Consider the following 26,199-nt stretch of genomic DNA (forward strand, 5'->3'; position numbering starts at 1 on the left):
GACAAAATGTTTGGGAAGTGAATGTTTAACACCTTTCATTTATCAAACAAACAAAAAGTATTATCATTTTATATTGGTCACCTGTTATTTCACCAAGCTCAAAACAAACACTTTTTGTCTCCTTATAAAATTTTGACTTCCTAATGTTCCTATGTTTACTACTATTTTCACTTCAGGTACATCAAGGAACATGCGAAAGCTTGAATTTCAGAATAAGGATATAAAGAAATATAATCCTAGGGTGTATACTATTGAATGGTGGGCCAGTTTTAGGGTACAGAGTCTGACCTTGCACTGCTATTGTACTGTGGGTTTTTTTGTTTTTTTTAGTCATTTTTAGAAAGAGGAGAAAGAATGAGGGAGGAGCAGGAAGCGTCAACTCCCATATGTGCCTTAAAAAGGCAGGCCCAGAGTTTCGAACCAGCAACCTCACAATTTCAGACCGATGCTTTATCCAGTGAGCCTCCACAAGTCAGGCTACAGTATTGTTATTATACTCTTCTAAACGTCATGGGGTAGAGTGCAGAGACAATAATTCATGTGCAAATTACAAGTATATAGCCCTGAAATTACATCTTCTTTGATCTCATCATGGAATAAAATTATTAAACCTTTCTTCAAAGTTCAGAGCATAAGGGCACTCGGTTATTTTTTTATTTTTTTATTTTTTTACAGGGACAGAGAGAGTCAGAGAGAGGGATAGATAAGGACAGACAGACAGGAACGGAGATGAGAAGCATCAATCATGAGTTTCTTGTTGCGACACCTTAGTTGTTCATTGATTGCTTTCTCATATGTGCCTTGACCAAGGGCCTTCAGCAGACCAAGTGACCCCTGCTCAGCGACCTTAGGTCTGAGCTGGTGAGCTTTTTTTTTTGCTCAACCCAGATGAGCTCGTGCTCAAGCTGGCGACCTCAGGGTCTCGAACCTGGGTCTTCTGCATCCCAGTCTGACGCTCTATCCACTGTGCCACCGCCTGGTCAGGTAGGGCACTCGGTTATTAATGAAAACAATAGTAAATTTATACATACTCTAGATAAAATATAATAAATGCTAAATATTTATGAAAAACTACCCACTACAAACATTGAGTGTATTCCTGTTGTTCTGATATAAAGATTTGAGGTGTGGTTTCAATTTCCAGAATGGAGATGAACAATTTAAAAAGCAAATATTACATAAAAGTAAAATAATTTTATATATTTAGAGATGATTTGTCTATACTTTGAGATATCCCTCATCACTTTATTTCAACCACATCAATTAATGTTCACCCAATCTATGGCAACTATAATGATACTTTAGAATTTTTAATAATCTGCCACCATATATTCCTTAAAGAGCATCTAAGAAAAGTACTTAAAACTCACAATGTTCCTGTCTCACGTTAATCGAAATAACAAATATGCCCTTTATAGTGACAAAAAACAAATTTCTAAGTCAACAAAGAACAGTACCTCCAGCTGGATTTTCTTCATACATTGTGATTTGCAATGACCTCAGTCTTTCATGGAAAAGTTGGTATGATATACAAGAGCTCATAGAGTTTTTTTTTTGTATTTTTCTGAAGTGAGAAGTGGGGAGGCAGAGAGACAGATTCCCACATGCACCCGACCGGGATCCACCGGGCATGCCCACTAGGGGGGTGATGCTCTGCCCATTTGGGCTGTTGCTCTGTTGCAATTAGAGCCATTCTAGTGCCTGAGGCAGAGGCCATGGAGCCATCCTCAGAGCCCAGGCCAGCTTTGCTCCAATGAAGGCTTGGCTGCAGGAGGGGAAGAGAGACAGAGAGAAAGGAGAGAGGGAAGGGTGGGGAAGTACATGGCACTTCTCTTGTGTGCCCTGGCTGGGACACCTGGCCGACGCTCTACCACTGAGCCCACTGGCCAGAGCTGCTCATATTTATTTTAAAAAGCAACATTCAATTTCATGATTTCACACAGACACACATGTAATAAAAACAGTAACGTCAACTATACATTTCTAAGGTTTATATCCAGTATGAGTTTGGGGTTTTTTTTGTTTTTTTTTTAATTATTTTATTTATTCATTTTTAGAGAGGAGAGAGAGAGAAGGGGGAGGAGCTGGAAGCATCCACTCCCATATGTGCCTTGACCAGGCAAGCCCAGGGTTTCGAACCGGCGACCTCAGCATTTCCAGGTTGACGCTTTATCCATTGCGCCACCACAGGTCAGGCTGGTTTTTTTTTTTTTGACAGAGACAGAGAGTCAGAGAGAGGGACAGACAGGGACAGACAGACAGGAAGGGAGAAAGATGCGAAGTATCCATTCTTCATTGTGGCACCTTAGTTGTTCATTGATTGCTTTCTCATATGTGCCTTGATGGGGGGGGGGGGGGGCTATAGCAAAATGAGTAACCCTTTCTATAGCCAGTGACTTGGGGTTTGAATTCTGGCTCCTCTGTGTCCCAGTCCGACATTTTATCCATGTAGTACCGCCAGGTCAGGCTCCAGTATGAATTTTCTGATGGTCAGTAAGGTATGAGGAACATCTAAAAGCTTTGTCACAAAAACCACATTTATAAGGCTTCTCTCCAGTATGAATCCTGTAATGTTTAGTAAGTTCTGAGTTCTGCAGAAAGGCTCTACCACATTCTCCACATTTGTAAGGTCTCTCTCCACTGTGGATTCTCTCATGCGCAGTACAGTGGGAAGAAGATTTAAAGGTTTTGCCACATTCTCCACATTTGTAAGGTCTCTCTCCACTGTGAACTCTCTCATGTACGGTACAATGTGAAGAAGTTTTAAAGGCTTTGCCACATTTTCCACATTCATAAGGCTTCTCTCCAGTGTGAATTCTGTGATGATGAGTCAGTTCCGTTTGCTCATAGAAAGCTTTCCCACACTCTATGCATTGGAAAGGTTTCTCCCCGGTATGAATTCTTCTCTCATGTTTAGTAAGATATGAACGCCTTTTAAAGGCTTTGCCACACACTTGACATATGTAAGGCTTTTCTTCAGTATGACTTTTCTCATTTTGTGTAAGACTTGAACAGCCATCAAAAGTTTTGTCATCTTCTTCACATTTGTAAGGCTTCTCTCCAGAATGAATCATTTGATGTTGAGTAAGGTATGAACGCAAAGAAAAGGCCTTCCCACACTCCTTACAACTGTAACGTTTCTCTACACTATGAGTGATCTGATGCTGAGTAAGTTTTGAGGAGCTATTAAAGGCTTTGCCACATTCTCCACATTTATAAGGTTTCTCCCCAGTGTGAGTTCTTCGATGTAAAGTAAATGTTGAGGACTGCTTAAATGCTTTGCCACACTCGCTACACTTGTAAGGCTTCTTCCCAGTATGAATATTCTCATGGTCAGTAAGAACAGAACGCCATTTAAAGGCTTTGCCACATATTGGACATGTGTAAGGCTTTTCTTCACTATGATTTTTCTCATGTTGCGTGAGACTCGAACGGTAATAAAAAGTTTTGCCACATTTTCCACATTTGTAAGGCTTCTCTCCAGAATGACTCATTTCATGTTCAGTAAGGAATGACTGAAAAGGAAAGCCTTTCCCACACTCCTTACATCTGTAAGTTCTCTCTCCGCTATGAGTGACCTGATGTTTAACAAGTTTTGAGGAGCAATAAAAGGCTTTGCCACATTCTCCACATTTGTAAGGTCTCTCCCCAGTATGAATTTTCTCGTGTTCCACTAGACCTGAAGGCCACTTAAACTGTTTCCCACACGTTTTACATTTGTAAGGCTTCTCTTCAGTGTGACTCTTCTGATGTTGACTAAGACCTGAAAAACAAACTAAATGTTTTAACACATTTTTTACAGGTGTAAGGGTTTTGTCTAGTATGGGTTTTCTAAGTCTAGTTAGACTATATATTTTACTAAATACTCTCCAATGTGGATTACATTTTTGTTTTAAAATTTTCTCTTTTACTTACTGATTTTTCAGAGAGGGAAGAGAGAAAAAGGTGAGAAAAAGGGAGAAGCAGGAAGCATCTACTCATAGTAGTTGCTTCCAGTATGTGCCTTGACAAGGTAAGCCCAGGGATTCGAACCAGCAACCTCAGTGTTCCACATTGATGCTTGCCACTGTGCCACCACAGGTCAGGCCAATGCAGATTACATTTGTAAGCTTCCTCCCCAGTAGGACTATTTTCTTGTTCAGTATGATTTAAAGATGGCTTAAAATATTTGACACATTTACCTTGTTTCCTTGTCTCCTCCACAATAGGCACGTCATGATGAACAGTATGACTTAAAATATGGCCAAAAACTTTTCCATCTTTTTCACGGTTCTCTGGAATCTCAGTTCTCTGATCTTCATTAGGATTTGACTCTTGGTTAAAGTTTTCCCAATGTTTTTTCCACTGATATGTTCTGTCTCCGTTATCTGTACTCTGGTAATCATTGAAGATAGAAAGGTTTTTCAGTGACAGATAAATTTGCGTTCTTTTTTTAGATTTATTGATTTTACAGAGAGAGGACAAAGGGAGCAAGAAGTATCAACACACAGCTGTTTAATTTTAGTTATTCATTGCTTGCTTGTCATAAGTGCCTTGACTGGGCAAGCCCAGGGTTTTGAATCGGTGACCTTAGTGTTCTAGGTCAACGATTTATCTACTGCACCACCACAGGCCAGATGATGTGACAGATAAAATTCATTAAACATATACAGTTTTTCTTACATAACTACTCTATGATACCTAGTAAACCATGATGGCTGTATAAAAAAATGCTCCCACGTTTATGAAAATTGTGGACATTGGAATAAAAGAAAACATTATTTCTCGGGGGATGAATAATGATGCTCTTAAAGAAATTGACAAATTGATCACATTTAAACTTTGTACGTACAGCCTGACCGGTGCTAACACAGGAGATAGAATGATGATCTGGGACGCTGAGGGCACCAGTTTGAAACCCTGAGGTCACTGACTTGGGAGTACTGGCTCGTCAGCTTGAATGTGGGCCACCAGCTGCAGCATAGGGTTGCTGACTTGTACATGGAATCATCAACACAATCCCAATGTTGCTAGCTTAAGGCCAAAAGGTAGCTGGCATGAAGATTAAGGATGCTGGCTTGAGGCCCCAGGTCAAGGCACATGTGAGAAACAATCAATAAACAACTAAAGTAACGCAACTATCAGTTGGTATTTCTCATCTCTCTCTTCCCTTCACTCTGACTTCCTGTCTCTCTCTCAAAAAAATAAAATAAAAAATAAAGTTTATATGTGCAATATAAAATTTCTAAATTTTTCGCCTGACCAGGCGGTGGCGCAGTGGATAGAGCGTTGGACTGGGATGCAGAGGACCCAGGTTCGAGACTCTGAGGTTGCCAGCTTGAGCGTGGGCTCATCTGGTTTGAGCAAAAGCCCACCACCTTGAACCCAAGGTCGCTAGCTCCAGCAAGGGGTTACTCGGTCTGCTGAAGGCCCACAGTCAAGGCACATATGAGAAAGCAATCAATGAACAACTAAGGTGTTGCAATGCGCAATGAAAAACTGATGATTGATGCTTCTCATCTCTCCATTCCTGTCTGTCTGTCCCTGTCTATTCCTCTCTGACTCACTCTCTGTCTCTGTAAAAAAATAAAATTAAATTAAAAATTTTAGAAATTTTATTAAAAATTTAATTCCCTCTTACATTTTTCTTTAAAAAATTTAAATTTATTTTTATTCATTGATTTTAGAACTGAGAAGAAAGAGAAAGAAAGATTTGGTCGTCTACTTATTTATGCATTTATTGATTGATTCTTGTATGTGCCCAGACCAGGGTCAACCCAATCATCTTAGTGTCAGAACAATGCTCTACCCAACTAAGCAACACAGCCAGGGTCTCCCCAAAGATTTTAATAATTCAAATGGTTATTCACACAAAGAATTATGTGAGTTCTTCAATTTTCCAGATTTTCTTTTCAATATTATATAACATTAAAAAATTGTTTTCATGGCTCTGGCCGGTTGGCTCAGTGGTAGAGCGTCGGCCTGGTGTGTGGGAGTCCTGGGTTTGATTCCCGGCCAAGGCACACAGGAGAAGTGCCCATCTGCTTCTCCACCCTCCCCCTCTCCTTCCTCTCTGTCTCTCTCTTCCCCTCCCGCAGCCAAGGCTCCATTGGAGCAAAGTTGGCCCAGGCGCTGAGGATGGCTCTGTGGCCTCTGCCTCAGGCACTAGAATGGCTCTGGTTGCAGCAGAGCGATGCCCCGATGGGCAGAGCATCTCCCCCTGGTGGGCATACTGGGTGGATCCCAGTTGGGCGCATGCAGGAGTCTGACTGTCTCACCATTTCCAGCTTCAGAAAAATACAAAAAGGAAAAAAAAAGAATAAAATAATTTGTTTGTAAACGATGGTCAAAAGAAAAAAGAAGAAAAAAAAATTGTTTTCAGCCTGGCCAGGTGGTGTCACAGGGGATAGAGCTTCAGCCTGGAACACTGAGGATCCAGGTTCAAAAAGCTGAAACTGCTGGCTGGAGTGCGGGTTCATCTGGGGATCGAGCACAGGGTTGCGAGCTTGAGTGTGGGATCACAGACATAACCCCATGATTGCTGGCTTGAGTGCAAGGTTGAAGACTTGAGCAAGGGGTCACTGGATAGGCTGGAGCTTCCAGTCAAGAAATATATGAGAAAGCTATTAATGCAAAACTCATGTACTGCAACTATGAGCTGATGCTTCTCATGTCTCTTTCTCTTGTTTGTCCCCCTTTCTCTCTCCTTTACTAAAAAAGATAATTGTTTTCCTTCATCACATTTACAAAAACATGGATCTACAAATGAAACTGACTTAAAGAGAGTTTTCCCAAATGTGTAATGTCTTTGACCTCTTTAAAGTAACAAAGGTTTTATAATGAATAATTGCACCAGGTTGGCTCTGTGCATATTAATGTCCTTTCTTCTCGTCATTCTTCCCAAAACACCAAGGCTTTCATTAAGTATACATTATCAAAGCCACACCTCCCATAGCTTACCAGCATTTTTTCAGAGGATAAATCTTCTATTTCTGGCTTTTGGAACAAGGTCTGGTTGTCTTCAGATGACACAGCTGAAAGAGACAACATAATTTTCACAGTAAGACACTCAGGTCAATGATCTTACTAGAAAGTATTGACCCAATTACATTTTTGAGGAGATTGACAGTGAAGAGTTCAAAGCAAGGCCTGACCTGTGCTGGCACAGTGGATAAAGCATTGATCTGGAACGCTTTGGTTGCCAATTCAAAACCCTGGGCTTGCCTGGTCAAGGCACACATGGCAGTTGATGCTTCCTGTTCCTCCCCTATTTCTCTCTCTTTTTCTCTCTCCCCCTCCCTCCCTCCATCTCCTCTCTAAAAAGAGTAAGTTTAAAAAATTTAAATAAAAAAATTAAGTAAAAGAATTCAAAGCAAGCCTTAGAAATGTTAACTTTGTCACATCAAAGACAGACAAAAAGTGCTGACATTTACCCACAATGCCTGCTCAAACAAGCTGGCACACGGTGGTAATATTATAAGAAAAGCCCGACTCCCAGGTTCATTTCAGGAGAGACAGAGATGATGAGATGAGGGAATGTGGGTTCAATGATCTCACTGTTTAGCCTGACACAGCGCTCACACGGCAGCACAGGGTGGATGCATTGTAGCGGGTACAGAGGTCACAAGGTGCATAACTGTTCCAACACCACAGAGACTGCCGTAGTAAAGACAAATATGGATAAAGATACCACAGGCTCTAAGGAAAAGACAGAAAAGATTTTAAACTTAGAGCTCACACACACAAAAGAATAAGAACACTCATATACAAAAGTATTTTTTAGTTTTTATTTACTGATTTTAGAGAGAGAGAGAGACAGAATGTGAGAGAGAAAAACAAAAATTAGTTGTTCCACTTAGTTATTCATCCTTTAGCTGATTGTTGTTTTTTTTGTTTGTTTGTTTTTTACAGAGACAGAGAGAGAGTCAGAGAGAGGGATAGATAGGGACAGACAGGAACGGAGAGAGATGAGAAGCATCAATCATTAGTTTTTCATTGCGCGTTGCAACACCTTAGTTGTTCATTGATTGCTCTCTCATATGTGCCTTGACCGCGGGCCTTCAGCAGACCAAGTAACCCTTTTGCTGGAGCCAGCGACCTTGGGCTCAAGCTGGTGAGCTTTTTGCTCAAACCAGATGAGCCAGCGCTCAAGCTGGCAACCTCGGGATCTCGAACCTGGGTCCTCTGCATCCCAGTCTGATGCTCTATGCACTGCACCACCGCCTGGTCAGGCTTTTTTTTTTTTTTTTAACAGACAGAGAATCAGAGAGAGCTTTAGCTGATTGTTATACATGTCCTGACCAGAGAACAAACCCATAACCTGGGGTGGCAGGACTGCTCTAACCAACTGAGCAACACGGCAAGGCCAATCCTCAAAAATTATAACAGAAATTAGAATTTCTCCCACAGCTGGTTATTATTAGTTTTCTCCTATAAAAAACAAGTTCATAAAGCCTAGTTGCTTATAATTCTAAACCTTGACTTGACAGGAAGACATACAGAGAAACAGGAAAACAATCTGAAGAACAAAAAACAAATCTCCAGATTTTGGCATTATATTACTAAAAACACATTAATTGGCCCTGATTGGTTGGCTCAGCAGTAGAGCGTCAGCCTGGTGTGGGGAAGTCTCAGATTTGATCCCTAGTCAGGGCACACAAGAGAAGCAACCACCTGCTTTTCTACCCCTCCCCACTGCTCTATCTCTTTCTCTTCTCCTGCCGCAGCCATGGCTCAAATGGTTCAAGCAAGTTGGCCCTAGGCCCTGAGGAAGGCTCCATGGCCTTGCTTCAGACACTGAAAGACAGCACTTGCCAAGTAATGGAGTAACGGCCTCAGACGGGGAGAACATTGCCCGTCTTTTAGGGGGCTAGCAAGTGGATCCCAGTCCGGGCGCCTGTCCGAGTCTGTCTCTCTGCCTCTTTGCTTCTCACTTAACAAAGTAAATAAATAAAAAATAAAAACATTTATTAGGTGACTAAAAAAGAATTAAAAACATTCATTTTAAAATGGGAAAGTAGACAAAACTGACAACTACATAACATCTGGAAAACTGTGCATGGCCAAAATGCGAATGCATGAACAAAGGAAGTATAAAATAAACCAAATTAAAAGGAAGCTTAAAATTACAATACTACAGTAGCATCATCAATGAAATGTGACCAAGCTGAAGAAAGAATACATAAACCTGTATACTTCAGTTAAAATTTCAATACAGGGAATCCAGGAAAAATGTGGAAAAGTGAAGACAGCCTAAAGGACTCATGGGACACCATTAAATCGACTACCTTGTACATTAACTGGGCACCGTAAAAACCAGATTAATAAAAAGAAGTCAACAGTATCCATGAAAATTTAATAATTTAAAATTCCAATATTTGGACATAGACAAATTCAAGCAGATCACTGAATTTTAAGTAACATGAATATGAAAATGTGAAGAGGACATATTGTAATCAAAATATGAGTCCCAGACATCAACTACCATAAGAGCATAAAAAAATAACTTGTCATGGCAAAGACAGGTCCTCCCACACTATCAGTGGGCAGCCATGTTCAGTCAGTCTACTAGGTACCTTGTGCCAGGTGTCCCCAGCAAAACACAGGTGGTGACTGATCTCGGCCTGCACCTCCTGGAAGCCCCCAGAGCAGCTCATCCAGTGGACAGCATCAAAACACTTCAAAACACCACCACCAACCCCTTCTACAAGCCACACACTCAAGGGGCTGACTCAGCGGGCACCAGAGCGCTGCTGTCCTCATCCCTGCTCTGTGGGGTGGGCACCTTCACTGGTGACTCTCCACAGCGGTTGGTGGTCAAAGAGAGTCAGTCCTTTCAGTCAGTGTCCTGGGGGTACATCCTCTTCACTGATGTGCCAACAGAAAGCAAGGCCCAACTGTAAAAGAAGGGTGTGCACAGACCACACAAGGGGCACAGCACGAGTGCCCATCCTGGGTGACTGGGGAGACTGCCACTGGACCCCACAGAACACCTTCTACATTAGGCCACTCTGTCAAGCCTGGGAGACAAGCAGTTCTGTCTAATACACAGAAACAAACACCAAGAGGCTGCCAACACGAGTAGACAAAGAAATGGTGGGGGACAGGCTATACTCTGACAAAAGTCCTCACAGCCCCCCCTCCCACATCCCTTTGATTAAGTTGCTAAAGATAATCTATATTCCTTTCCTCTTACCCTTTGTTGGAGGAATTGCTAGTTAAGATGTTATGCATAGGCCCTGGCAGGTTGGCTCAGCGGTAGAACATTGGCCTGGAATGTGGAAGTCTCGGGTTCAATTCCTGGCCAGGGCACACAGGAGAAGCGTCCATCTGCTTCTCCACACTTCTCTGTCTCTCTCTTCCCTTACTGCAGCCAAGACTCCATGGGAGCAAAGTTGGCCCAGGCGCCGAGGATGGCTGCATGGCCTCCGCCTCAGGCGCTAGAATGGCTCCAGTTGCAAAGGAGCAACACCCCAGATGGGCGGAGCATCACACCCTAGTGGGCATGCCAGGTGGATCCGGGTTGGGGGCATGCGGGAGTCTGTCTGAGCAGGTGATGGCACAGTGGATACAGCATCAGACTGGGATGTGGAGGACCCAGGATCGAAACCCCAAGGTCGCCAGCTTGAGCACCAGCTCACTAGTTTGATCGCGGGGTCATTGGCTTAAGCAAGGGGTCACTTGCACTGGTGCAGCCCCTCCGTCAAGGCACATATGAGAAAGCAATCAATGAATAACTAAGAAGACACAATGAATTGATGGTTTTCATCTCTCTCCCTACCTGTCTCTGTCACAAAAAAAAAAAAAGGAATAAAAATAATAATCATGGAAAACTTCCCTGACCTGGTGAAGGAAATATATAAAGAAGTCCAGGACATTCAAAGTCTACCAAACCAAATCAACTGACAGAGGCCCACAACAATAAATATAATTTAAAAATTTTTTTTTCTTTGACAGAGACAGAGAGAGGGACAAATAGGGACAGAAGACATGAAGGGAGATTGATGAGAAGTATTAATTCTTTGTTGCAGCACTTTAGTTGTTCATTGATTACTTTTTCATATGTGCCTTAACCCGGGGGGCTACAGTAGAGCGAGTGACTCCTTGCTCAGCCAGCGACCTTCAGCTCAAGCTGGTGAGCCTTGCTCAAATCAGATGAGCCCAAGCTCAAACCAGCGACATCAGGGTTTCAAACTTGGGTCCTCTGCATTCCAGTCTGATGCTCTATCCACTGCACCACTGCCTGGTCAGGCTAATTTTAAAAAAATATTTTAAACACTTTATTTTAAAGAGAGAGAGAGAGACAGAGAAAAGGGTTAAGGAACAGAAAGCATCAACTTCCATAAGTGCCTTAACCAGGCATGCCCAAAGTATCGAATGGGCAACCTCAGCATTCCAGGTTGACACTTTATCCACTGTGCCACCACGGGTCAGGCTAAACATAATAATTGAAGTGGCAAACGTTACAAACCAAGAGAATCCTAAATGTAGGAAGAGAAAAGTAGCTGAGCCCTGGCCAACTAGCTCAGAAGGGTGGAGCATTGTCTGGAAACACCAAGGTTGCAGATGGATCCCCAGTCAGTGCCCATAGGAGCAGCGACAATAAATGAATGTTATCTTCTCTCTCTCCTTCTCTTCTCTCTATCCTTTCCTCTCTTTCTCTAAAACATATCAATTACAAAGAGAAAAGCAGTAACTTACCAACAAAAGAGTTCACATAGAACTTCCATCTGATTTTTCATCAGAAACCTTACAGGCCAGAAGGGATTGTCAACAATGTTGTCAATGTGATGGAAAATAAAGAACTACAACCAAGATTACTTTACCCAGCAAATAATTTAAAATAAAGAGGTAGTTTCCCATAAAAGAAAAGCTAAAGGAGTTAACTAGCACCAAACTAGTATTGCAAGAAATTTAATAGGGTCTCTTTTAAAAAGAATTTAAAAAAAATTTAAAAAGTGAATAATAAATAATAATAATAAATAAGAAAAAAAATAATCTCACCCTTCCTATCTGTCTGTCTCAGCCTCTGTCTCTATCACACACACAAAAAATAAAGATTATGAATAATAAATGGCCATGAAAAAGAACTAAATCTTACCATTCGTGACAAGGATGCACCTAGAGTGTGTTCTGCTAAGTGAATTAGTCAGAGAAAGACACAGACCATATGATCTCACTCATATGTGGCATCTAGAGAATAATACCAAACCAACCAACAAACCAGAGACACACTCACAGGCACACAGAACAGACTAATGGTGGCCAGAGGGAGGGGTTGAAGGACTGGCCGGTAAAGGTGAAGCCACGGAGAAATACACACTGGCATGTACTATAGTCATGGGATGTCAAGTACAGCCTAAGAAATACAGTGTGTCTGTAAAGTCATGGTGCACTTTTGACCTGTCACAGGAAAGCAACAAAAGACAATAGAAATGTGAAAGCTGGACCAAATAAAAAGGAAACCTCTCCCAGTTTCATAACTATCCAGTGCAGTTCGATGTGGGCTCACGCACAGATTTTTTAGGGCTCCTTAGGTAGCTATCCCGTATAGCCTCTATAGACTCGTCACCGACTGATAGCCTACCAGAACGGGGTTTCTCCACCAAACTGCCGGTTTCCTTCAACTGCTTATCCCACCGAGTAATGTTATTCCTATGTGGTGGCGCTTCGTTATAAACGTGCTGATATTCCCGTTGCATTTTGGTCACGGATTCGAATTTAATGAGCCACAGAACATACTGCACTTTCCTCTGTACCGTCCACATCTTGACTGGCATGGCCCTGGGCTGCTCCACTGTATACGCGATCTTACGTCATCATCTGCGCATGCACACATGCTGCCACATCATCCTACAGAAACTGGGAGGGTTTTCCTTTTATTTGGTGCAGATTTCACATTTCTGTGTCTCTCTTTTTTTTTTTTTTTTTTTTTACAAAGACAGAGAGAGTCAGAGAGAGGGATAGACAGGGACAGACAGACAGGAACGGAGAGATGAGAAGCATCAATCATTACTTTTTCGATGAGAAGCACCAATCATTAGTTTTTCATTGCGCATTGCGACACTTTAGTTATTCATTGATTGCTTTCTCATATGTGTCTTGACTGTGGGCCTTCAGCAGACCGAGTAACCCCTTGCTCGAGCCAGCGACCTTGGGTCCAAGCTGGTGAGCTTTTGCTCAAACCAGATGAGCCCGCGCTCAAGCCGGCAACGTCGGGGTCTCGAACCTGGGTCCTCAGCATCCCAGTCTGACACTTTATCCATTGTGCCACCGCCTGATCAGGCACATTTCTGTGTCTTTTGTTGCTTTCCTGTGACCGGTCAAAAATGCACTGTGACTTTACGGACACACTGTAGAGTAAATAATCTTGTATGAACTATGTATGGTACCAGTTCCTTACTGCAAATATCACAGGGTTGGAGAATTGTCCAGAAGTGCAAGGTTGCCAGTCTGACCCCTGGTCAGAGCACATACAGGAACAGACCAATGCTCCTGTCTCTCTCCTTTCCTCTCCAAAATCAACCTACCATATTCCCCCACATAAAAGATGCTCCCATGTATAAGATACACCTTAATTCGGGGGTCTAAAATTTGAAGAAAAATAAAATATATAAAGTTATTGAACTCAAGTTTTATTCATCATAAAATTTATGCAACTCCTCACCAGTGTCAAAACTCCCATCCATTAGCTTGTCCTCATCTGTGTCTGATGATGAACCATTGTCTTCATATATCACCTTGGTCTCAGTTCTATCTATGGCATTTAAAATGCCACACTTCTTAAAAAATCTTTGGCCCTGGCCAGTTGGCTCAGTGGTAGAGCCTCGGCCTGGCATGCAGGAGTCCCGGGTTCAATTTCCAGCCAGGACACACAGGAGAAGCGCCCTTTTGCTTCTCCACCCCTCCCCCTCTTCTTCCTCTCTGTCTCTCTCTTGCCCTCCCGCAGCCAACTCTCCATTGGAGCAAAGTTTGCCTGGGTGCTGAGGATGGCTCTGTGGCCTCTGCCTCAGGTGCTAGAATGGCTCTGATTACGGCAGAGTGACACCCCAAGACGGGCAGAGCATCGCCCCCTGGTGGGCATGACGGGTGGATCCCAGTCGGGCGCATGTGGGAGTCTGTCTGACTGCCTCCCCATTTCCAACTTCGGAAAAATAAAAAAAAAATCTACAATCACTGTATAAGATGCACCCAGGTTTTAGGCCCCAAATTATTTGAAAAAAAGTTATAGCTTATACATGGGGAAATACAATATATTGATGGTGTAACCACTATGCTGTACACTAGAAACTAACACAAAATAATATTGAATAAAAACAAAGAAAATGGAAAGGATAAACAGAAAATTTACCCCCCAGAATGCTAAATACCACATACAAGTAGTATTGAAAGGAATCCTTGTAAATAACCATAGATTCTAAGTGTGAGTGGGCCCCCAAAACAGCAAATATTATGCAAAAGGACATGTACCACACAGGAAAGAAATTTCATGGAAAACGTATTCAAATCATTCAAAAATAACTCTCACATATAATTCTACTTTTTAAATATTTTATTTATTATTATATTTTTTTGGAGAGAGAGAGAGCACACGCAAGAAGCATCAACTCACAGTTGCTTCACCCCAGTTGATCACTGGTTGCTCTCCTATGGACCTTGACTGGGCAAGCTGGGGGTTTCGAACCTCGTCTTGTCGGATCAAGGCACATACAGAAGCAACTAAGAGTTGATACTTCCTGTTCCTTCCTTCCCCCCACCTTTCTATCTCTCTTTCCTTTCCCTAAAGTCAATAAATAAAATTCTAAAATGAAAAAAAATCTAATTATTGCTTTTGCCTGATGTATTTTTTGAGCTGACCCTGAATGTACCCAGACAAGGGAATCAAACCATTAGCCTCCACTCTACAATGACGCTCCAACTGAAAGACTTATCTGGCCAGGGTGGAAGGAAACTTCAATTAAAAAAACAAAACATTTTCCTTCGTATCATGTGCCTGATAATTCTGTAACCCACTTACCAAAAAAGAACATTCCAGTATGTTGTATTAGCACTTATGAATGCTAAGAAAAACTATGACAAAGATTTAATCAGAAAGTGAAAACACATAGGACACAGTCCCGGGCAGCTCTGGACTAGACAGGAGAGAATTACAGAAGGACAGTGATGACGAAAGCAGGTAACAGCGGACACTCTCCTACCTGCTGGGCAATACTCTAAGGTCGCCTATGGCAGTACCTTATTAAAGGACTCTATGAGATACATAGAAAGACATTAAACTATTCTGATACACAGGAACTGTGAAAAACAGAGTAGAAACTTCTTTGTTACTTTATATGAACTAAAAGGACATTTTGAAGTCAAACAAAAATTAGATGCTTCTCACTTTGAGAAGGTGCATTGTACTGTGATGAATTCACCAAGTCTTAACTAAACGTGAGAGGGACTTGTTGGAAACCAACACAGGATTAGAAATTATAAACCAGAAAACATGACACCCATCACTCATGTGCCTGGGATTTCTGCAATAAATTCCAGGATGTCAACCATCTCCCTCATAAACTCTTTACATGAGACAAAAACAAAAAAAAAAAAAAAAAAACATAAAAAAGGCTTAACATACAATGTGCATGGGTTTTTCCAGGTCCCCAAAGCAATGGAAGAGGAGTCAGACCACGGCAGCCCTCACAGTCCATGGGGAGGACCCCGCCCCCACTGCTAATGTGATGACGGAGGTCACTGGAGCAAAAGCAGAGTCCCGAGAGGACGCAGGAGCACGGGACATGTTGGAGACCAGCTGTCCCTCTATGACAACAGGGATACACCTGGGCCTCTCACAGCCCTTTCCACTGCAGCAGCTTCCCAACCACACTGTAAGGTCTGCCCTCCTCCCTTACCTTTAGATCTCTCACCTGTGTAATCTGCCTCCTCATCCCACTTACCTGGCTGGAAGGACATTGTGTCTTTCCTGTTCACATCCCAGCTCTCCTTCATTTGTTCCAAATAGATGACCCGGATTGGCTTAGAAATAGGAAGATCTGTTTGTCAGAAAAAAAATACAACCTAACTTTTGATAGAGATTTTTCAATTTCCAATCCAATTTGTGCTCACATGAGTAGACATGGTAGAACATTATAATTTAGAAAATGATTTTCCGGCCCTGGCTGGTTGGCTCAGTGGTAGAGCGTCGGCCTGGTGTGCGGGGGACCCGGGTTTGATTCCCGGCCAGGGCACTTAGGAGAAGCACCCATTTGCTTCTCCACGCCCGCCCCTCCTTCCTCTCTGTCTCTCTCTTCCCCTCAGCAGCCAAGGCTCCATTGGAGCATAGATGGCCCGGGCGCTGGGGATGGCTCCTTGGCCTCTGCCCAGGCGCTAGAGTGGCTCTGGTCGCGGCAGAGCGACGCCCCAGAGGGGCAGAGCATCGCCCCCTGGTGGGCATGCCAGGTGGATCCCGGTCGGGTGCATGCGGGAGTCTGTCTGACTATCTCTCCCCGTTTTCAGTTTCAGAAAAATACAAAAAAAAAAAGAAAATGATTTTCCAAAATATTGTTTCTGACAGCACCTCATTTATTCTAGATAATATATAAAGTTTTTAGACATTGAATTCCCATTACACGTACATCATAAAACCTTTCCTTTTACCAGCAGCAAACCCCAATTTGGTTCCTTGAGAGCAAGAATGTGAAAAATCTACCATCCAGTGCAGAAGTCCCCCTGAGATGTTCTCCTAATGGAGAAAACAAAACCCTACAGGGGTAGGATAAGCTTTGGAAGGAAGTCATCCTCACCCAGGGAGACCACGTTCCTGCAGTTCTCCAACATCACATCTGTGTACAGTTTCCGCTGAGCTGGGTCCAGGCATTCCCACTCCTCCTGAGAGAAATCCACGGCTACATCCCTGAAGTTTAATAATCCCTAAAGGAAAAAAGTCACGTTTACCAAGGGCCACGGGCAGAGTTCATGTCACCCAAAATGAAAAGTGTTAGAAGTGGCTGTGACCCAGGAGATGGTCCTGAATTATCCAGGAAGATCATTTAGACCCTGTAACAGTCTCTAAGGCAGGGGTCCCCAAACTTTTTACACAGGGGGCCAGTTCACTGTCCCTCAGACCGTTGGAGGGCCGGACTATAAAAAAAACTATGAACAAATCCCTATCCACACTGCACATATCTTATTTTAAAGTAAAAAAACAAAACGGGAACAAATACAATATTTAAAATAAAGAACAAGTAAATTTAAATCAACAAACTGACCAGTATTTCAATGGGAACTATGCTCCTCTCACTGACCACCAATGAAAAAGGTGCCCCTTCCGAAAGTGCGGCGGGGGCCGGATAAATGGCCTCAGGGGGCCGCATGCGGCTTGCGGGCCGTAGTTTGGGGACCCCTGCTCTAAGGTATTGTCTATCACTGTGATAAAGGGATGATACATATCAAAAATGTACCACACAGATTTTACTTCTCACAAAAATGAAATTTTCAAATGAAGGCATCAACACAGGCATACAGATCTGTCAGGGTTGGAGTTTATCACTCATGGTCAGGTGTGTTTATAGCTCAGGTAAAGAGGCCATGTTGAATTGGAAGATTAAGAACTTCTTCACTTTTAACACGCACAACAATGAACTCAGTTCTGTAAAAATGCAGAGTCCCATTCAGAAATTCTGAAATGGGGCCAGCAGACCACGGGCCATACTTTGGAATAGCTCATAAATAGAAATGGCAGGGAAAACTTTGTATATGACTTTGATATTAAAAAGTTTTATTAAAATTTTAAGATAGCCCTGGCCGGTTGGCTCAGCGGTAGAGCGTCAGCCTAGCGTGCGGAGGACCCGGGTTCGATTCCCGGCCAGGGCACACAGGAGAAGCGCCCATTTGCTTCTCCACCCCTCCGCCGCGCTTTCCTCTCTGTCTCTCCTTTCCCCTCCCGCAGCCAAGGCTCCATTGGAGCAAAGATGGCCCGGGCGCTGGGGATGGCTCTGTGGCCTCTGCCTCAGCGCTAGAGTGGCTCTGGTCGCAACATGGCGACGTCCAGGATGGGCAGAGCATCGCCCCCTGGTGGGCAAAGCGTCGCCCCTGGTGGGCGTGCCGGGTGGATCCCGGTCGGGCGCATGCGGGAGTCTGTCTGACTGTCTCTCCCTGTTTCCAGCTTCAGAAAAATGAAAAAAAAAAAAAATTTTAAGATATGTGCCAAACTCTCTGTCACTTATATTTTTTAAGTGTGCTTTTTCTCAACTCTTTTTAATCATAAAATGTATGTTTTAACTTAATTTACTTTTATTAGCCTTTTCTTTTTTTTTTTTATTTCTTTTTTATTGAACTTATTTGGGTGAAATTTGCAGAGACTGACTGTCAAGGACAGTCCCGAGAGAAAGGCATCGCAAAATCTGAAAAAAAAATCAGACAGAGGATACAGCAAAGAAGGGATCAGGGGTCTTCCAGCCTCAAGGACTGAGAGCCTCGATATGTGAGTCCTCACCATATTTATTAATTTTATCTGCTTATCATAAAGCTTCAGCGCACGAGGTAATCATCCTCTAGATCAGTGGTAGTCAACCTGGTCTCTACCGCCCACTAGTGGAAGTTCCAGCTTTCATGGTGGGCGGTAGCGGAGCAACCAAAGTATAAATAAAAAGATAGATTTAACTATAGTAAGTTGTTTTATAAAGATTTATTCTGAAAACTTAGCAAAAATCCGACATAAAGTACCTGATAAGTAATTACTATTATATGCTTTAACTTGCTGTAACTACTTTATAAATTTTATAAAGTAAAGATACTTCCCTACTTTATAAATCACCATTACTATGGAACTGGTGGGCGGTTAGAAATTTTACTACTAACAGAGATACAAATGTGGGCGGTAGGTATAAAAAGGTTGACAACCCCTGCTCTAGTACATCAGGGCAAGCTTGATTGTAAGCCTGTACTCGGGAGTGATAGAAAATTGCAGACAGAATACGGAAGCTTCTTATGCAGATAATCATGTCAGGGACCCAGTGTTCCGAAGTCCGCAGAAATGATATCTATTAAAGGCAATGTTCTGCCTGACCAGGCGGTGGAGCAGTGGATACAGCATCGGACTGGGATGCGGAAAGACCCAGGTTTGAGACCCCGAGGTCGCCAGCTTGAGCGTGGGCTCATCTGGTTTGAGCAAAAGCTCACCAGCTTGGACCCGAGGTCGCTGGCTCGAGCAAGGGGTTACTCAGTCTGCTGAAGACCCGCGGTCAAGGCACATGAGAAAGCAATCAATGAACAACTAAGGTGTCGCAACGCGCAACGAAAAAGTAATGTCCCTCTCTCTGACTCTCTCACTGTCTCTGTAAAAAAATTTAAATAAATACATAAAAAATAAAGGCAATGTTCTCTTTTTTTTTGTTTGTTTGTTTTACAGAGACAGAGAGAGAGAGTAGAGAGAGGGACAGATAGGGACAGGAATGGAGAGAGATGAGAAGCATAAGTCATCAGTTTTTTATTGCGACACCTTAGTTGTTCATTGATTGCTTTCTCATATGTGCCTTGACCGTGGGCCTTCAGCAGACCGAGTAACCCCTTGCTGAGCCAGAGACCTTGGGTCCAAGCTGGTGAGCTTTGCTCAAACCAGTTGAGCCTGCGCTCAAGCTGGCAACCTAGGGGTCTCGAACCTGGTTCCTCCGCATCCCAGTCCAACGCTCTATCCACTGCGCCACTGCCTGGTCAGGCAAGGCAATGTTCTCTTCTCAGGCCATTTTCCCACCGACACTTGAGTACTGAAAGTATATCAGTTCAGGTGTACAAAAGATAATAATATCCAGGAAATATAAGTACCGTAGAGCTTTCATTTTTCAAAGCAACAGAAACCAAGGAGAAGAGAGGAGTTTTCAGATGACACGGGGTTTTACACATCCCTCACAGATCCCTACTAGACACATGTTACTTATAAAGGAAATTATTCACTCTGCAGTGAAGTAGTACCTCGAAAACATATTGGATTGGAACAATATGTATCAGGTGAATGAGGCACAGAGAAAACACTTCTTCACTGCTGTGACATTACCAGAAAATAAATAAATGAAGAAATCATTATTTGGAAATTATCACAAAACACATTACTTTCCTGCAAATGTCCATCCACACACACCCCACACATTCAGTTCTCTAACAGTTCTTTTAAATAGCAAGTCTTTTTGATCAATCTAGTGAGCAAGTCCCTTCTAGCTGCTCTTCTCTGTAAGAAGGTTCTCAGCTATTCTGTCCTGTAAAAGTTCCATTTCCTTCTTTGTGACCCACAGAGCTGAACCTGCAGCCACGTGAACCTAAAGCCTACATTCCCTTCTTCACCGATGCCCGGGTCTCTAACCATCCCCACAGGGATGGTGGACATGGTACCCTCCAAAGTTGATCTGTCACAAAGATGTCTCAGTAGTCGAAGGTCATTATTTTTGGGCTCACAATGTTCATGCCCTCAGGGAGCCCGGATGGAGAATACATAGAAGGCTCTGGGACTAAGGAGGGAAGTATACAAGCTGCTGACCTTGACAATCATAAGAAAAAGGAAAAAACAAGGAAACTGAAGCAACCTCCATCAGCAAGAACAGAAGCAGAGAGTTAAAGGTTGCGGGTCCTAAACCCACTGAAGTTAGAAGGAAAAGCAAACACAGCCTCTGACCAGGACACATCGCTTACCTGAGAAGCAGCCATTCTGTCCTGGTCCAGCTCCTGCTTGTTTTCTCAGGGGACAATATGTTCAGAAGTCCTCAGTATTTTGAGAATGTGCCACCACTGGTGTCCACACAGCCCCTTAATCTGTCCCACTACACTCACAGGGAGAAGACCTGCAAATGCTGAAAATGTCAGGCAGAATAGACAACGATCAGGCAAGAAAAGGGGAAGGTGAAAAAATAAGGGTTTATCTCACGCACTAAAGGAGGGAGTCAGCAGTTTCTGCCAAAGAAAACCACCAGGTGCCTGACCTGTGGTGGCGCAGTGGGATAAAGCATTGACCTGGAAGTGCTGAGGTTGCCGGTTCAAAACCCTGAGCTTGCCTGGTCAAGGCACATATGGGAGTTGATGCTTCCAGCTCCTCCCCCCTTCTCTCTCTCTGTCTCTCCCTCTCCTCTCTAAAATGAATAAATAAAAAAAAAAGAAAGAAAAAAAAAAAAAAAGAAAACCACCAGGTGTTCACTCGGCCTTGAAACCCTGGATATCAGTTCAGTATCAGGGAAGGGGAGCCTTGAAATTTACAGCTGAAAAGCATATACTTTCCAAGACCCCAACAAGAAGGGGCACTCAGGCTAGCTGCATTTACCAGCTTGTGCCTTCTGCCAAGTATATTGCTTTGCTTAACAAACTGCGTGCTTTGTTTAGGCACTGCACCCTGTTTCTCATCTGAGTTCTTTCTCGCGAGGGTGACAACAATCCAGGAAGGACAACACCCCTTGATTTTGGGCCTGCGCCATTAACAAAACCACCACTTTTTTGTCCTTCCTCACAAGAGAGTAAAAACAATAGCGCCACAGGGAGCCACACTGTATTTTCTTCCTGTCTTCACATTCTCTCCTGCCACACACGTCCACACATTCCCATAGCAATGAGAACGGGCGCTGCTCTCCTGAACGCCCAAACCCAACACAACACCCTGTCACCTCCCCTGACCATTCCTGCTCCCCACTCTCACTAATGCATCCCGGGCGCTCTCCTCTCTGGAGTATGTCTGTGTCCCCCACTCACCTTTGCCTGTGTCTCTACTAAGCTCCGATGGCCCCTCTATTGTCTCTGAAACTTGTTCCTTGAGCACATTTCTACCTCTATGACTTCTAAATAAAATTTCCTTCATAGTCCTGATAAAGTGCCTGAGTAGATAAAACGCCAACACTGTGTACCATGGGTTAATCTCTAAAAGGAACTAACTCCTCTCCCTCTTCTCTTTTAAAACAAACAAATTAAAGCAGCAAAACAAATGCACCCAGGAACCTTCCTGCAAATCCCAGGATGAACCAAGGTATCAACTCATCATAACAATGCACTCCACCCAGAGCTGCCAAGTCTGAGGGGAAGGACGCAGGTAACGTCCTTTCTTAGCCCTTAGAGCAGTACAAATGTGCATGTGCGTTCGCGTGCCTCCTGACCATCCAGAGTATGATCGATTTATTTTTAAAATGTATAAGGCAACATTAAAAAAGGCAAATGTATGTGTTCTCCTTGTTTCCATAAATTGGTTATCAAACAAATATGATTTTAAGTTAATAAAACTGTACTGGAACTAACTTCATTTTTTGAAGAAAAAAAAAAAAAAAAAAAACCCAAAAAACAAACAAACAAAAAATCTCACTTCTGGGAATCAGTGAGCATGAAAAAAATCTCACTACTCAAAGGGTTAAAACTCCTGAAGTGATGTAATCTGAAACAGGCAGGGACAGATTAGCCTTCAGGTCCCTTGGGGATGAGGGCTCCACTCCAGGTTGTGGTTCTGCAGGTCTGCACTGGGGCCCATGAGGCCCATGATATGGCATTTTAAAAATTTATTTATTTATTTATTTATTTATGAAAAGTGGGGAAGAAGAGAAACAGACTCCTGCATGTGCTGGAGCGGGATCCACCTGGCATGCCCACCAGGGGGCATTGCTCTGCCCATCTGGGGCATTGCTGTTGTAACTGGAGTCATTCTAGTGCCTGAGGCAGATGTCATGGTGCTATTCTCAGTGCCCAGGGCCAACTTTGCTCCAGTGTGGCCTTGACTGCAGGAAGGAAAGAGAGAGACAGAGAGAAAGGTGAGGAAGAAGGGTGGAGAAGCCGATGGTCGATTCTCCATTGTGCCCTGGCCAAGAATAGAACCCAGGACTTCCACAGGACCAGCTGACACTCTACCATTGAACAATCTGGCCAGGGCTGATATGGCATCTTTATCTAGGTCCCTGTGGTGCCTGCACTGCTCACCCAGAGCTGTTTTCAGGAGCACTGGCTGACGAGTATCAGACCCAGCACACCTGACACCTCCAGGTGAGAAACGGGCTAGAACTTCTAGGCCCAGCTCTCTGGGTAGAATACCTCTCTTTTCCAGAAATTTACAGGAACTACTTTTTAAAAATAATTAAGCATGAACACAGGTTTGAGGCTGAACATGGAATAACGTTAACTATGAAAATATCTTCATCAACTTGCACAATGAATGAACAGGCTCTCTAAGAACCAAGTTTCAGGCCAATCCAGGCCGACTCTCAGTGTTTTCAGAGTGGACAAGAGGGACTCGAGGGGAACAGCTCCACGCTGGCTCACAGTCATTAATTCAACAAATCACATGAAAGAAAGAAAAAGCTGCTGAACATTAGATGCATTCATGATACTAGGTTCTGACTGTTAAGATCATACAGATTTTTACCAAGCACACTCAAACAGCCTGATACTTTAAGTACCCATAGCTGTTTCAACACATAATACACAGTAGGTAGGATGCAGGCTCAGAAATGTAACGAGACCGAATACACTTAAAAGGAAAATGTTATGCAACCCTTTTCATTTTGAGACTACCTCATATTTGGAAAAAAAATGTTAAGAGCTTGTTATGAAATATCACCAATACTTATTTCAGAAGGTAATGACTACAGAAAAGCAGATATTCAACATAGGAAATTTATCTCAAAAAGGTTTTAAAAAAGTTAAATGTGAGACATTTAATAAAAACAGCAAATCCAGTGGACAGAAACTAAGAAGACCCAATGCTTTTAATATTACTTGAAAAAGCTAAAACTTAAAGCCTGACCAGGTGGTTGAGCAGTGGACAGGCCATGGGATTGGGATGCAGGGGACTCAGGTTCAAAACTCTGTGGTCGCTGGCTAGAGCAATGGCTCATCCAGCCTGAGCATGTGGTCTGTTGCTTCAGTATGAGATTATGGATATGACTCCATAGTCGCTAGCTTTGGCAAGGGGTCACTTGCTCTGTTGAAGCCCCTGGGTCAAGGCACATATGAGAAAGCAATCAGTTAACAACTAAGAAGCTGCAACAAAGAATTGATGCTCCTCATCTCTCTCCCTTCCTGTCTGTCACTTTCTGTGTCTCTGTCACATATACACACACAAAGAAAAAGCTAAAACTTACATAAACCAAATTCATCCCAATAAATTCAATTTCAAATTATAAACACAACCAAAAAAGCATCACGTGTTCACAGACTCAATCACTTCTTGTCCTGGATCCTCTCCCTCTGACCATCCCAGAAAATGAGACCCATGACTGAAGGACAATTCTCATCCCTCCGAGTTTACAAGGGCTGCAACTGGAAACAAATAATCTTAAAGTCCCCAAGCCTTAGAAACTGTGGAGTAATTCTTATTAGAAATGAGTAATTTTCATTTTAATCCTTTTAACTAAAATAATTCAGCAACTGTGAAATAGATTATACACCCATAGCCCGTGTATAACAACTCAATCATGCACATCCCAGGGGCTCACCATTCAGAGGTTCTGGTTCCCCTTCTGCTTCTCTGCACTGTAGTCCTTTCTTGTTTCCCTCCCGCCACCCCTGCTCTTTCTCTCCTCTTTATTCCAGCGCTGCACTTGTTCCGACAAACCCTTGAAAGCTATTTCATCTTCAGTTGCTCCTTAATCTTTGTGAGTGCTCTCATCTCCACATATGTCCGCGTCTTTTACGCCGCCCCCCTACCCGTGTCTCCTGCTGCCCCTGTCAGTCTTTCCTTTCCACCCAGTACCCCCGCAGGCTGACTCCGAGCTGTTTCTCCCTCGGCTCCCTCATCTCTAAACCCCCTTTCTGTCCTACTTGCCCGCCCCCCAGCTCTCCTCCTCTGAGCCACTCCCTCCTTCTGACGTGCCCCGTCCTGAGCCCCCACTTCTGCTCACCAGCCCCCTCCCTGCGCCCTTCTCTCCGGGCCCCTCCCCCTCTTCGGGGTTTCTCCCCTTTCTTCCCCTCGCGCTCCTCTCCCCGGTTACTGTCACTCTCCCCGTCGCGGTCCCGTCCCCCTGCACCCCCACGTGGCCGTCTCTTCCTGGCCCCTCACTGACCTCTCCTCCCCTCCCGTGTCTCTCTCCGTCCCCTGACCCCTCCCAGCCCCGCTCGGCGCGTCCGGGGGGTTCCTTCGCTGTCGCCGCTCCCACACAGCCTCCCCGCGCGGGGCCGGGGGCTCTTCTGGGGACCCCGCGTTCTCGCCCCTCACCCCCACCACACAGAGAGTGTGCTGTTCCAAGCCTTGGCCGGTTGGATCAGTGCACCGAACTCCAGCTGGCACATATGGACCTCCGGTTTGATTCCCCCGTCACGGCACACAGGAGAAGCAGCCATCTGCTTCTCTCCCCCTTCACCCCTCCTTCCCTTCGGCACCAGAGGTTCTGATTGGTTCTAGCTTGGCCGGCGCTGTCTCTGAGGATTAGCCCGGTTGAGCGCGTCACACTCAGGCGTTAAACAAGGCTCTACTGGAGCGTCCGCCCCAAAAGAAGGTTGCCGGGTGGATCCCGTGGGGGCGGGAACAAGAATGTGTCTTTCTTCTCCCTCTCTTTACTTAAAAAAAGAAAAGTATGATCTTCGTAGGATTCTGCCCTCTTGTTAAACGGGGTGGGTGTCAGGAGGGGGTCCTCAGGTCTCCAGGCCGGCTGGGGGGGGGAGCAGTCCGGGCTCTACGGGCCGAGAGAGGCCGGGCGGGGGAGGCGCGCACACTGTCCGTCTCCAGCACCCGCGTCCGTCTCCCGGGACTTTAAACAGCGCGGGGGGGCGGGGGGGGGCTGGCCCCTCGGGACCGAGGCAGGAAACCCCGCGGCGAGGGGGTCCCACGCTCCGCGATGTGGGGACACCGGCGGGGCAGCCTCAGAGTTTCCCCGGAAACCGACGCGGAGCCCCCAACCGGCAGCGAAGCGGGCAGGCTCGGGGCCTCTAACCGGGACTCCGCACTCACCGCTGGGGGCTCTGGAGCGGGGCTCTCGGCGTCCACAGCGACCCTCAGGCGCCCCGCGTGCAGGAATTGGGACGGGGAGCCTCAGGTTTAAACCGGGAAGAACGTCACGGAACCCGTGTGACCTTCGCGACTCCACAGCCGCTTCCGGGTCTGTAAAAAGGTGCGCGTGCGCATTGCCTCAAAAGTCGAGTGGGATTCTCGCCAAACAGACCGCTTCCTCAGTGCGCAGAGCGTGACAAGAGGCGGGTCTCTACCCACACAGCGAAATGGCGAGGGGCGGCTGCATGGCGGGGCCTGGGCTCCCCTCCACCTGCTCCCATTGCTTGTAACCTTTCTCTATTCAT

General features: G+C 44.4%; 1 protein-coding gene across 6 annotated transcripts; it reads right to left on the reverse strand.

The window, feature by feature from the left end:
* Positions 1-645: 645 nt before the first annotated feature.
* On the reverse strand, positions 646-25,997 carry LOC136332000 (zinc finger protein 345-like). 6 transcript variants are annotated; one of them, XM_066271224.1, is made up of 7 exons: positions 25,856-25,997; positions 20,641-20,798; positions 16,764-16,890; positions 15,918-16,013; positions 6,940-7,013; positions 4,182-4,374; positions 646-3,763 (listed from the first exon to the last, which is right to left on the reverse strand). In XM_066271224.1, the coding sequence occupies exons 2-7, from the start codon at positions 20,653-20,655 to the stop codon at positions 2,463-2,465; spliced, it is 1,806 nt and encodes a 601-aa protein (XP_066127321.1). In that variant the 5' UTR covers positions 20,656-20,798; positions 25,856-25,997; the 3' UTR covers positions 646-2,462. The 6 variants fall into 6 exon arrangements, with proteins under 6 accessions (XP_066127321.1, XP_066127318.1, XP_066127320.1 ...); XM_066271221.1 differs by having other exon boundaries at positions 646-3,775; XM_066271223.1 differs by lacking the exon at positions 25,856-25,997 and adding an exon at positions 25,124-25,243 and having other exon boundaries at positions 646-3,775.
* Positions 25,998-26,199: the final 202 nt, after the last annotated feature.

The sequence above is a fragment of the Saccopteryx bilineata genome, chromosome 3, assembly GCF_036850765.1.
Source record: "Saccopteryx bilineata isolate mSacBil1 chromosome 3, mSacBil1_pri_phased_curated, whole genome shotgun sequence".
Classification (NCBI taxonomy): domain Eukaryota; kingdom Metazoa; phylum Chordata; class Mammalia; order Chiroptera; family Emballonuridae; genus Saccopteryx; species Saccopteryx bilineata.